The following is a 13,770-nucleotide window of genomic DNA, read 5'->3' on the forward strand; positions in this document are numbered from 1 at the left end:
CTAGTAAGCAAGAACAAAACACGATTTGTTCCGGAAGGAAGTCGTGACTTAAAAAAACAGCTTGCTATCTGGGCAAAGTCCCTTTGCAGCCTCTGCTGGCCACCCATCCCCCTCAGATCCCTTTAAGCTGGAGACTCCCCTGCTGATGGCGCTTGGTGAGACACAAGAGGCCAGAAGGGGCCCATAGTGAGAGGCCACACACACCAAGAGATTCCCACTGCCATGACAAGGATCAGAATGGTCAAAACCATAAAGCGCCCACGACAGCTCAGCGGGCGTAGGCGCGGAATTCAGCGGCCAGCGTGGGTTGAAAGTCATAATAGAGGCAAATGTTATATAATGTATTTGAATTTTGAAGACTTTTAAAATTAGATTATTTATTTATTTATTTTATATTCGTGTGTAACAGCGTGACTCTGGAGGTCAGAGAACAACTATGGGGATCAGTTCTCTCCTTCCACATTGTGGGTCCTGGGAATTGAACTCAGGTAATTAGGCTTGGTAGCAAGTAGCTTTATCCACTGATCTATCTTACCTGAAGCCTGAAGAGGCTCGGAAAAAAAAATAGATTTATTTTAAATTATGTGTATGTGTGTGAGTATGTGCACATGAGTGCTAGTATTTCCAGAGACCAGATGAAGGTTTTGGATCCCTGCAGCTGGAGTTGTTTGTGGTTGCTGGGAACAGAGCCCCAGTCCTATGGAAGAGAAGTATTAACTCCTAACCACTGAGCCATCTTTCCAGCCCAAGGATTTTGGTGGTGTTGGTTTTTTTTTTATTCTTTTTTGTTTTTTCCTGGGAGCTCAATATATAGACCAGGCTGGCCTTGAACTCACAGAGATCCGCTGACTTCTGCCCCCCCCCCCAAGTGCTGGGATTAAAGGTGGGTGCCACAGCATCCTGCCTAGTCTGAGCTCTTTTATTTATTTTTTTTAAAGATATATTTCTATGAGTACACTGTTGCTATCTTCAGACACACACCAGAAGAGGGCATCAGATCCCATCACAGATGGTTGTGAGCCACCATGTAGTTGCTGGGAATTGAACTCAGGACCTCTGAAAGAGCAGTCAATGCTTTTAACCGCTGAGCCATCTTTCTAGCCCTAGCCTGAGCTTTTAAACTTTACATTTATTTAACTAAGTAGCCTTAACAGCTACAAAGAGCTTGCCACCCTTGCTTCTGGAGTTCTTAGGGTACAAGCCTAGGCCCTGGCAGCCCCCAGCGGTCACCCACCTGTCCTCATTTTACCATTTTTGTTTTGTTTTGTTTTTTTGTTTTTCGAGACAGGGTTTCTCTGTGTAAGCCTGTCTGTCCTGGAACTCACTCTGTAGACCAGGCTGGCCTCGAACTCAGAAATCCACCTGCCTCTGCCTCCCAAGTGCTGGGATTAAAGGCCTGCGCCACCACCTCCCGGCTCATTTTACCAATTAAAGAGACAAGAAATATCAAAGTATAGGAAAGGAGGTTTATTCCAGGTGATCGTATTGGGAAAGGAACAAATAAAGAGTTTCAGATCCCGCCCACCCAGCGAGTTCACCTTTCTGGCACTGACAGTTTTAAACGGAAGGCAAGAGATATATGCATACATAAATAAACAGTTCTAACCAGGGTGTGTTCCCTCTCATTGCTGACTGACCCATTATTGTCTGGCTCCCGTGTGTCTCCAAGGTGGTCTGTCAAGTTGTCAGAAGCTCTTCCTGGAAGACAAGTTCCTCACCGGATGGCATCAGGCCTCAGTATGGGATTCCAGGAACATTTTAATTCTTTGGAGTGCTTTGTATCACTAGTCTGATAGCCAAACGGAGAGTTATAACTATTTCTTTAGAGTAAGGGTTCTTAACCTGTGGGAGGAACAATCCTTTCACAGGGGTTTCATAAGACCCTTGGAAAACACAGGTAAGAGTCACAACAGTAGCAAAATTGCAGTTATGAAGCAGCAAGGAAATCATCTTATGGCTGGGGTCACCACAACATAAGGAACTGCATTAAAGGGTTGCAGCATTAGGAAGGTTGAGAGCCACTGATACAGAGTATCTCCCCTCTGACAACAGTTACAGCCTCCCTGTCTCCACGCTTAAGCCACCGAGTTAAAGACAATACTTTTCTTATTGTCTCTGCCATGTTCAAGGAACAGTGTGGAATTTTACTCTGGCCATAAATACACATTTTATATCTGATTTTCCTAATGCCTGTGGGCAAATTGCTGAATCACTGGACAAATTGATTCAGTGGCCTCATTGGCAGTGGGGTACCAAAATTAAAAAGGAGCCAGGGGAACATGATGCCAGGAGCCTCCTCACCCTGATATTTACCCGAATTAGAAACAAATCACTTAAAATATTGATACTGAGTATATGCAGATGCTGGAGAAGGGAGACACTAATTCTTAGGAGTTTTCCTTAAATTTACTTACTGAACATTCAGAAGGATGATTGTAAACCTTGGTGATCTAACTTTGCCTGGTAATTCAGCACAGGCAGTCCCGGGTTTGAGGTCAAGCTCGGCCAATCCTGATCTGTGACCTTGGGCAAGCTTCTTTGTGGAGCTCAAAGCCTGGCGTCTGCTGAGTCCTGTCAATTCACTTTGCCTGTAGCAGCAATTCCTGTTCAATCAGTTTTTAATCTCCTGTCTCATCTCAGTGGACACTGTCAAAATGAGTTCAAAACACATCAATGGTGACGGGCTGGTGCACTGGCCCTCCCTGCTCCCCTCCAGCCTTTGAGGACAGAGGACTGTAACAAATATCCAAGGTTTTGTGTTTTGTTTTGTTTTTTTTTTTTCAACAGGGTTTCAAGCAGCCTAGGTTTGATTTGAACTAGTTTTAGATTTAGCTTTAGATTTAAAACTTCAGATTTAGTTCCCAGCACCTACATGGTGGCTAACAGTTCCAGGGTATCTAATGTTGCCTCTGGGCTCCCCTGGTACTGCATACGTGTGGTACACATCCATACATAAATGCAGGCAAACACTCATGCATATAAAGTAAAAATAAATATATCTTTAAAAATAAAGATGGTCAGGCATGGTGGTAGGTATCTTTAATCCCAGCACTCGAGAGACAGAGGCAGGTGGATCTGTCTGAGTTCTAGGCCAGTTTGATTTCTATATTGAGTTCCAGGACAGCCAGGGCTATATAGAGAGATCCTGTTTCAACAACAATAACAACAACAACAACGAAAATCCCCCTGGCAGTGGGCAAAGAGACACCTTGTTGGTGTGGCTGTTCTTATAACAGTCAAGGGCAAAGCAGATGGCAGTCCTTTGTTCATCCTAGCTTGATGCCTGTCTTGGTAGCCAAAGCTATCTTATTCCCAGGACTCATAAAAATCAAATGAAATCAAGTCAAATCCAGGCAGCACAGTGCAGCAGGAGGAAGACAGAGACCTGCAGACCCCCATGCCAGCCACAGACCTACCATTCAGTGCACAGCACAGGCGAGCCATAGACAACCCACTTGCTACCACTCTACACAGCATGGATGGAGTGTTGGCATTTTGTCTAGGCTCCACCCCACAGTTACCTGGCAACATCCAGGTGTGCCTGACTCACTATAAAAGGGACCGCTTGCCCTCCCCTGCCCTCCCCCGTACTCACTCTCTTGTTCTCTTCTCTTCTTGCTCTTGCCCCTTACCCTCTTACCTCTTTCTCCCCAGTCCCCTCTCCCCTCTCTCTCCACATGCTCATGGTCAGCCTCTATTCCTCTTCTCTCTCTCTCTCTCTCTCTCTCTCTCTCTCTCTCTCTCTCTCTCTCTCTCTTCTCTCTCTCTCTCCTCTCTCAACTCCCCTCTCCATGCCCTAAATAAACTCAATTCCAGGCTGGTACCTCAGAGGGAAGAGATACCCCAGCATGGGCCGGCAGTGGCACCCCATTCCCCCACACCATACCCAGCCTCCACCAGACATATCTCTGCCTTCTTATTTGTTTTTTGCTTTTTAAATAAAACACAACATGGGGGATATTTTCAAGGGGCCCACCAGACTCATGGTCAGCCTGCAGTGATAGCCAGCACAATGTGGGAGTATGTGGCGGTCAGATGGGAGAGAAAGAGGTGGAGCAGCTTGAGCATTGTGAAGAGAGATGGAACTGGAGAGGAGTGGCCTTCTGTGAGGTCCCAGCCCTGCCACCTAGGGTGAAGTCCTAGCCTGGTTCCTGGCTATGGGCAGCTCTTGTTATTACTAGAGAACAAGGGGATGTTCCTGGTCGGTGCAGACGCTGGGAACCACATGGATATCCAGGAGCTGTGCGTAACTGGCCCCGCTCCTCACTGGCTGTAGAGCTCTGGAGAGCTGTCCCCACCTCTCACCAGCGGCAGCCCTCGGGCTAACACATCCTGCTACGTACCCAAGCATCGCAGTGGACCTGGCCTGGTGGCAGGGGTATGAGTGAACAGCCCCCAAGGTCATGAGTGTGGGACAGCTGACCCCATCACTCTGACATGGAGTGGCACGGACGCAGAGGTGATACCCTCCCTACCCCAGCCCCTCACCACATCGGGTAGTTGGAAAAGCAGCACACAGGGTTATGAGCTCAGAAAAGCTAGCCCTGCCTCTCACCAGCTGCAACACTCAGAGAGCATACCCTGTTTCTCTCCTGAAAGCACAGCAGAGCTGACCCTGGTTGAGGAGTGGGGGGAGCGGGGCATAGGTGACCTAGCCCCGAGAGCACCTGAAGGCTGGCTCCACTACCTTTCTTCTGGTGCATGAGTGCAGGGATGATGCCTTCCCGGTCTTGCCCCTCATCACCAGCAGCAGTCAGGAGAGCTGGCCCTGGAGCCCTGAGAGCAGGAGGAGAGCGAGGAGGCCTGGCTCCCTGGCTGTAGCATTCCGGAGATCAGGCCCTGCACTTTATCTTCGTAATACAGTAAGCTGGTCCTGATGGCAAAGGACAGGTGAGCCAGTCCCCAGGGAATAAGAGCAGGATAGTTGTCTCAGCCTCCACCAGGCCAAAGCACTTGGGAGTGGGCCCCGCACTTTGACTGGACAGCACAGTGGAGCTGGCTCTGGAGGTGTAGGGTGCGGGTGAGCTGGCCCTGAGGACAGGAGAGCAGGAGGGCTGATCCTGCCTCCTGCCGATGGCGATATTGGATGGCCTAGCCAGAGCAGTGCTAGGGGACATGCCCTGTGGTACAGATAAGGGAGAGCCAGCAGTCTGTCTGATCAGCTCAGCTACCATCCTGGCCCAGATCAGGGGTCCTAATTGGCCCACCCCAAAATCTATGTAATCAGCGAATGGTTAAGATGCATGAAAGGCCAGTCCTGCTGATCCGAAGCTGCAGGATCTCCATGACACAAGGCAGTGGGATAACCAGAAGTCCTGATGAGGATCCAATATGGATGATGTCACAGAAGCCAGGGGTCTCAAACCAGGCCAACGACTCACTGCAATGAACACTTGCAAATGAAGATGTATGGACAGAGGCATACATGATGGGACACACTGTGACACTATACAGAGTCCGCGATCAGATGTTCTCTATGCTTTTTTGTTTGCTTGTTTGTGTACTTTCAGAGGTGTGGTGTGTGTGTGTGTGTGTGTGTGTGTTTTATTTTAGGAGGGAGGCTGCAAGAGCCAAGAGCAAAGGGCAGATTTGAGGAGACAGGGACATGAGTGGGACTGGAGCCCATGATGTGAAACTCACAAAGATTCAATAAAATTTTAAAATAAATAAATAAATAAATAAATAAATAATATGAGCTGGAGAGATGGCTCAGTGGATAAGAGCACTGCTCTTCCAGAGGTCCTGAGTTCAATCCTCAGCAACCACATGGTGGCTCACAACCATCTGTAATGGGATCTGATGCCCTCTTCTGGCAGACAAGTGTACATGCAGATAGAGCACTCATACTCAAATTTAAAAAAAAGAAGAAAGAAAGAAAGAGAGAGAGAGAAGGAATATGTGGTTCGATCCTATCTGCATAGGATTTCTAAGGTGTGGCTCAGCAGCAGAACATTTGCTTTGAGTGTTCGTAGCCTTGAACTTGAGCCCTGGTATCACCAAAAAAAAAAAAAAAAAAAAAAAGAAAAAATGAGTGAATGAATGCATGAATGAATGAATACATAAGTAGGGGCCTGGCACAGTGGTGATTGTTACCACAACACTTGAGAAATTGAAGGAGAGAGATCAAGAGACTGGGAATTTCAGGTCATTATTGGTGTGGTGTGTGTGTTCGTGTATGTGTTGTGTTGGGGGTCTGAGACTGTCTCCCCAAGGAGTCCTAGCTGTCTTCATTGGTTATCAAGTTCAAGGCTAAGCTGGGTTATATGAGACATAGTCCCCTAAAACACAAATAAATAAATCTCACTGGAATGCAGTATGAAAATACTGAGTGACTCTCTAACAAATACAGTTCCTTTTGTATTTTGGAAACTCTTACAAATTGGGAAACTGTAAAAACTGATTTTATGATTAGAAAATAAATCAGCAGGTATGGTGACTCACACTTGAAGCTAAAATTGAGAATCTTCATGAGTTCAAGGACAGCCTGGGTTATGGAGTAAATTTTAGATCAGTCTGGCAACAGTGAAACCTTGACTCAAAAATAATAAACAAAGAAACAAGCAAACAAGGCTGGTAACAATGTGAAAGTGGTTAAAGGTTCTTGCTGTCAAGACTGGAACCTACATGGTGGAAGGAAAGAACTGGTCATTGCAGATTATCTTCTTCTTCTTCTTCTTCTTCTTCTTCTTCTTCTTCTTCTTCTTCTTCTTTTTTGGTTTTTCGAGACAGGGTTTCTCTATGTAGCCCTGGCTGTCCTGGAACTCACTCTGTAGACCAGGCTGGCCTCGAACTCAGAAATCTGAGTTCAATTAGCCAATAAACACTTTTTAAATAAAAATATTTTTAAAAAGTGAAATAGCCGGGCAGTGGTGGCGCATGCCTTTAATCCCAGCACTTGGGAGGCAGAAGCAGGCAGATTTCTGAGTTCAAGGCCAGCCTGGTCTACAGAGTGAGTTCCAGGACAGCCAGGGCTACACAGAGAAACACTGTCTCAAGAAAACAATTTATTTTCTATTGGGCATGAACATTTTGCCTATATGAATGTATATGCACTGTGTGTGTGTCTGGTGGTCATGAAGGTCAGCAGAGGGTCAGCATCAGACCCCTCGGAGCTGGAGCTATGAGAAGTTGTGAGCTGCCATGTGGGTGCTGGAAACCTCTGTAAGAGCAGCCAGTGCTCTTACCCACTGAGCTATCTCTCCAGCCCCTTATTTTAATTAAAATAAAATTTAATATCTATCTATCTATCTATCTATCTATCTATCTATCATGTATACAGTATCCTGCCTGCATATATTCCTGCATACCAGATGAGGTCATCAGATCCCATTACAGATGGTTGCGAGCCCCCATGTGGTTACTGGGAATTGAACTCAGGATCTCTGGAAGATCAGTCAGTGCTTTCAACCTCTGAGCCGTCTCTCCAGCCCCCTTCTTTTCATTTTTAATTATATGTATATGTATGTGGGTGCATGAAAATGTGTGCTGTGCTTGTGGAGGCCAGAGGTGTCAGGTCCCCTGGAACAGGAATTACAGGTAATTGTGAGCTGCCTCATATAGTTGCTGGGAGCCAAACTCAGGTCCTCCGTGAGAGCAGTGTGCACTCTCTCTCACTGAGCCATCTCTCCGACCCAGTAAACTAAGAGAAAGAAACTTCTCTGTGGAATTCTACTACAGACAGGATAAAGTCCATACTAGCACCCAAGGCCTCTCCCTGACAGCAGGAGTGCTAGCCCGGTGTTATCTTCTAGACTTGTGGGACAGACACACCCTAAACTGCAAACAAGCATGGCATACCTTGCCCTGAACTTAGCTTCCTGTCCTCCTCCCAAGCCTTCAGCTGGCCGTGAGGACCTTCCATCTTCCCCACCTGCTACCCTTGAACCACTCTTCTGGCAAGCACCTCGAGAGTCCTTTTTCTATGCCAGGTAGCAAAACTGCTTGGCAGCTTTTCTCTGACACGTTGAGTGGCGAGCACCTCAAAGGCTGGTTCTCTCTTCTTCGCAGGGGCCTTGGCTCACTGCTTATACCCCAAATAGGCAATGGCTGCTTCTGGAGTCAGAAAGGCAGTGTCATAGACTTGGGAAAGGTGAGGCAGGTTTTATAAGGATGTGACTTGGGGTAGATTTTAAGAAAAAGTAATATGGATCAGGCTAACAAGATGGCCCAGTGGATAAAGGTGCTCGCCAAGAAGCCCACAAAGACAAGAAGGGGGCATTGGATTCCCTGGACCTGGAGTTACAGATGGTTCTGAGTTACCTTTGTGGGTATTAGGAATCAAACATGGGTCCTTGGAAAAAGCAGCCAGTAGCTTCTGAGACTTCAGTGCCTAGGACTCACACAGTGGCAGAAGAAACTGGTTTCTCAGAATTTCACCCTAAGAGGATTCTTGTCTCCTGAGACTTGTCCCCTGACTTCTGCACACATGCAGAGGCATGAAGGTGCCTGCACTCCCACATGTACAGATAAAATAGATAAAATAAGTTAATATGTTGAAACACACAAAATTTTCTCTCAAGTATGTTGGTGTCACTCTTTACGCTGATTGATGATACAGGAGACATTTGTCCTAAATGTTCTTTTACATGGTAGAGATACTTTCTTTTTATAAATTAATTTCTTTTTTTAAGGTTTATTTATTATGTATACATGTATGCCTGCACACCAGAAGGGGGCATAAGATCTCATTATAGATGGTTGTGAGCCACCATGTGATTCCTGGGAATTGAACTCAGGATCTCTGGAAGAGCTGCCAGTGTTCTTAACTGCAGACCTATTTCTTCAGCACAGAGATACCTTCTTGTTTTACATTTATAGCTTTCAGTGAAAAAGATGCAATAATTACAAAGAAAACCAGTTGTTTCACATCAGTGTCATCAGAAAACAAAATTAAAAGACAAATGACAACTGGAAAAATATTAATCACATAGAATAAAGAGATAATGGGGCTAGGAAGAAGTTTCAGTGGTTAAGAACACTTGCTGACCTTCCTGAGGACCTGAGTTCAGTTCCTTGCTACCACGTGGCAGTTTATAACCTTTCATAACTCCAGCTCCTGGGGATCTGACACCTTCTTCTGGCCTCTGTCAGCACAAGGTGTACATGTAGTGCATAGGCAAAACACATAAAATTAAATGAAACATTTAAAAAGAAAAGATACTAACCACACATGATGGTGCTTGCCTTTAACCCCGGCACTTGGGACACAGAGGCAGGCAGATATCTCTGTTCCAGTCTATCCTGGTCTATAAAGTGAGTTTCAGGACAACCAGGGCTATTCAGAGAAACCCTGTCCAAACAACGACAACAACAACAACTCTACTCAAAAGCCCAGCATAGCTAGCCAGGTCTGATGGCATATACCTTTAATCTCAGCACTAAAGTATTGGCAGAGGCAGGTGGATCGCTATAAATTTGGGCTAGCCTGGACTACATAGTTTTAGGCCAGTTAGGGTTACATAGTGAGATCTAGTCTCAAGAAGAAACAAACAATAAACAAAAACAACAGCAACAAAAAGTTTAGTGTGATGGTACACACCTGTCATCCCAGCACTCAGAAGAGTAAGGCAGGAGAACTGTGAGTCCCAGGCTAGCCTGGGAATATATATATATTCAAGTTGGATCAAATCACACACACACACACACACACACACACACACACACACACACACACACTCAGTGTCAAAAGCCTGTAATCTCAGCATTTAGGAGGTGAGGACGGGATGATCAGAAGTTTAAGGACAGCGGCTGCAGGGGTTTGAGATCATCATGGGTCATATGAGAGACTTTCTCAGAAAGAAAACAGCCCCCCACTGTGGCTGAGCTGTGTTAAATCCGCTCAGAATCCGCATGGTGAAAGGGGAAAACTCCTGGATGAAGTCTCTAATCTCCATTCCTGCACTAGGGCATGCCTGCCTGTGCCCACCACATACCCCACACATAAATAAAAGTTGGAAACAACAAACAACAGGAATGAAGGGAGCAGCCCCACTTCCACCCTCAGGGCTGGCTTCCTCTTTGGAAGAAGCTCTTCCTCTCTTCCTCATCTGCATAACTCTCTTCCCTCAGGCCTTGGTTCCCTTTGACTTCACAGTGGATCCTGCCCTGTACCTCTACCCAGCTGAAACTCCCAACTTGTCCCCGTTGAGTTTCTCCATGCTGTTTTCTAGAGTATTTGTAACGTATGCTATAGCTCACATAGCATATTACAGAGCTTTCTGACTTCTGTTTCCTCCTGATAAATGAAGTCTGTGAGGTCAAAGCTTTTATCTCTGTTAACATGTATCACAGCCTGAAAGGTCCTGCCTATGTTCTCAATAAATATTTGTGAAATAACCGAAGTCTTAGAAACAGCGTGGGCTGGAGGTCTGGTGCTGTAGCCTGACATTTGTCAGGCCCTGGGCTCCATACTCAACACCTCAATATTGTTCCTATTTTGCTTCTTTAAATTTTATTTTAAAGTATAGCAGACATATGGGTACATAGTAGAAGAAAGGATGTCAAAATGTTAAAGGTCATTTCTGATGATATTTTTTTCTTCTTTGTGTTTTCCTGTGTGTTTATTCCTGAAATCCTATATGAAATGGTTATTTTTGGCAAGCATGGTGGTACACACCTATAATCAATCCTAGCACTCAGGACTGAGGCAGTGGCTGGCATCACAAGTTCCAGACCGACTTGAACTTCATATAGAGACAAAAATAAAGGGGGTATTTTTGGAATGGTTCAGTGAGTAGAGGTGCCTGCCACCAAACCAGATGACGTGAATTTGCACTCCAGAGCTCAAGTGATGATGGAAAACCGAACCAATGTCTCGTTATCTTCTGACCTACAACACACACACACACACACACACACACACACACACACACACAGAGAGAGAGAGAGAGAGAGAGAGAGAGAGAGAGAGAGAGAGAGAGAGAGAGGAAGAACGAATAATTTAAAAATGTAGATTGCAAAGCTCCACATTTTAAAAAGTATTACCTTACCATGAGAAAACTGCTTCCTAAACCTCTTGTAAGCCTCTAGTACTCTGCACTCAACACCACACAGTGAACTGTTCTTGCTGTGAATTGTGTGAATCCAGTTTTTTTTTCTGTATGAAAAGCATCAGAAATTGGAGAGATAATAATGCAATACATGTAATGCAAGGACACATATATGTAGAATATTGCTTTTATTTTGTGGTAAATAGTGTGGTAAACAGAAGGTAATAAATATCTACGCCTCACCCATCCACTGCAACATCCCCAGGGAACACACCCACCTAGCAACCGGGAGCGGAGCTGAAGAGCAACGCTGTGCCTTTAATTCCGGGGCTGGGGTGGGGGCAGTGCAAAGAGGTTCCGCTTTCCCATTCCCTCAGCACCTCCAGTGGCAGCTGTCACCTGTAAGCGAGCACCGCGCAGGGGAATGGAGCCTGGCGCCCATTGGACAGGGCCTCTCGGCAGCCACCTACCCCCCAGTCTGGGGGCCAGGCCCGGCGCAGGCGGAGGGTAGGAGTCTCAGGTGCCCTTCGCCCGGAGACTTCCCAGCACGGCGGCGAGGGCGTGACTACAGTCCAGTTTCGGGGATCAGAGCCCCAGGTGAGCCGGACTGGGCGGCTGGGGCGACCCCGGAGTCGCAGGGACCGAGCATGGCGCTGGCAGCCGCTGCCGCTGCCGCTGCCGCCGCCGCAGGGGTGAGCCAGGCGGCGGTGCTGGGCTTCCTGCGGGAGCACGGCGGGCAGGTGCGCAACTCGGAGCTGCTGAGCCGCTTCAAGCCGCTGCTGGACGCTGGGGACCCACGGGGCCGCGCGGCCCGTAGGGACCGCTTCAAGAAGTTCGTCAACAACGTGGCCGTGGTGAAGGAGCTGGACGGGGTCAAGTTCGTGGTGCTGAGAAAGAAGCCGCGGCCGCCGGAAGGACCCGAGGCCCCACTCTCCTCCAGCCCTGGGGAGCCAGCCGCGCTAGCCGAGTGCGCTGCTGTGCCAGCAGAGGACAGCTGTGTCCCCGGGTCTCCCCACTCCCCACAGCCGTCAGGAGAACCGTCGGAGGACTCGCCCGCACCATCCGATCTACAGCACACCTCTGAGACCCCACCCTCAGGGGTCACCCAGGTTGAGGCTCCATCAAGCTCAGCGCCACAGCCTGGGGGACCCGAGGATCTGGAGCTACCTCGGTCCTCGGAGCTAGCCCGACCGGCCAGCGTGCCGTCGGGGCTGGCTCTGCCGAGCACAGAGTCGCCAGGCCCGGAGCCTGCACCTCCCACGGCGCAAATGCCACCGCAGAAGCCTTGCATGCTGCCTGTGCGCTGCGTCGTCCCTGGCCCCGCGGCGCTGCGGATCCGCGCGGAAGAGCAGGGCCTGCGCCGGCAGCGGTCGGAGGAGCCGAGCCCGCGGGGCTCCCCGATGCTCCTGCGGCGGCTCTCGGTAGAGGAGTCCGGGCTTCACCTGGGACCCGGCCGCTCCCCGCATCTCAGGCGCCTGTCGCGCGCCGGCCCGCGCCTGCTGAGCCCGGACACGGAGGAGGTACCCGTCGCGCCGCCGCCGCCACCCGCGGTGCCCCTGGAGCCCGCGGAGCACGAGTGGCTGGTGCGCACGGCCAGCGGTCGTTGGAGCCACCAGCTGCACGGGCTGCTCTTGCGAGACCGCGGCCTGGCTGCCAAGCGCGACTTCATGTCCGGCTTCACCGCCCTACACTGGGCGGCCAAGAGCGGCGACCGGGAGATGGCTTTACAGCTGGTGGAAGTGGCGCGGCGTGGGGGCGCTCCCGTGGACGTGAACGCGCGCTCGCACGGTGGCTACACGCCGCTGCACCTGGCGGCTCTGCACGGCCACGAGGATGCAGCGGTGTTGCTGGTGGTGCGCTTGGGCGCCCAAGTGCACGTCCGAGACTACAGCGGCCGGCGAGCCTACCAGTACCTGCGGCCTGGCTCCTCCTACGCGCTGCGGCGGTTACTGGGTGACCCTGGCCTGCGATCTACCACGGAGCCTGATGCGGCCGGTGGTGGCAGTGGGAGCTTTGTGTCTCGGCACCCCGTGCAGGTGGCCGCCACCATCCTCAGCTCCACCACTAGCGCGTTTCTGGGCGTCCTGGCCGACGACTTGATGCTCCAGGACCTGGCCCGTGGCTTGAAGAAGTCAAGCTCCTTCAGCAAGTTCTTGGGTGCCTCGCCCATGGCTCCCCGAAAAAAGACCAAGATCCGTGGTGGCTTGCCGTCCTTCACCGAAATCTCTCGTCGACCCACTCCAGGACCTTTAGCTGGTTTAGTGCCCAGTCTGCCCCCTCCAACCTGAATAGCCTTGGAGCTACCAAGGCCTTGGTTGACCTACCAGGGCCTGTGGCACATCGTTTAAGCCTGTCCAAGACAGGCCCAACACCTGCAGCCTGTCTCACTTCCAGTATTATCTGTTGCAGCCTGCTGAACCCAGATGGGCCTCCACCTTCCGTTTGAAATTTGATGTGCCTACAGAGATGGGATTCTTGTTCCCCGGAAGAGGAACCAAACAGCCATGCCTGATCTTGGGAGGAGACTTGAAGTTAAGGGTCAAAGGTTAAGGGGCAGCAGCTGGTCTGGCCCCTGGAGGTGTTAACCAGAGGCCTCTAGGTGGACACATTCCCAAATCAGAAATAGAGGGTGGCTCTCTAGATGTTCAAAGATGGTGACTTTAAGATTTGTAGTGGCTTTGTAATTCGATACTTTTATTCTGTTTTTAAATTAAAATGAGGTACAGCAACTTTGATAATACCTTTTGAAATTCTATTTTTTTTCCATTTTTAGGCAAAGTAG

General features: G+C 49.0%; 1 protein-coding gene and 1 non-coding gene across 2 annotated transcripts; both read left to right on the plus strand.

Moving 5' to 3' along the window:
• Positions 1 to 3,181: 3,181 nt before the first annotated feature.
• LOC114628049 lies at positions 3,182 to 3,325 on the plus strand. Its single transcript, XR_003712436.1, has one exon. It is a non-coding gene; the product is annotated as a small nucleolar RNA SNORA48 (small nucleolar RNA).
• An 8,310-nt stretch (positions 3,326 to 11,635) lies between these two features.
• Positions 11,636 to 13,537, plus strand: Sowaha (sosondowah ankyrin repeat domain family member A). The gene has a single exon (XM_028775820.1). The coding sequence runs from the start codon at positions 11,636 to 11,638 to the stop codon at positions 13,274 to 13,276; it is 1,641 nt and encodes a 546-aa protein (XP_028631653.1). The 3' UTR covers positions 13,277 to 13,537.
• The last annotated feature ends 233 nt before the right edge of the window (positions 13,538 to 13,770 follow it).

Source organism: Grammomys surdaster, unplaced genomic scaffold (genome assembly GCF_004785775.1).
Source record: "Grammomys surdaster isolate TR1022 unplaced genomic scaffold, NIH_TR_1.0 262, whole genome shotgun sequence".
Lineage (NCBI taxonomy): Eukaryota > Metazoa > Chordata > Mammalia > Rodentia > Muridae > Grammomys > Grammomys surdaster.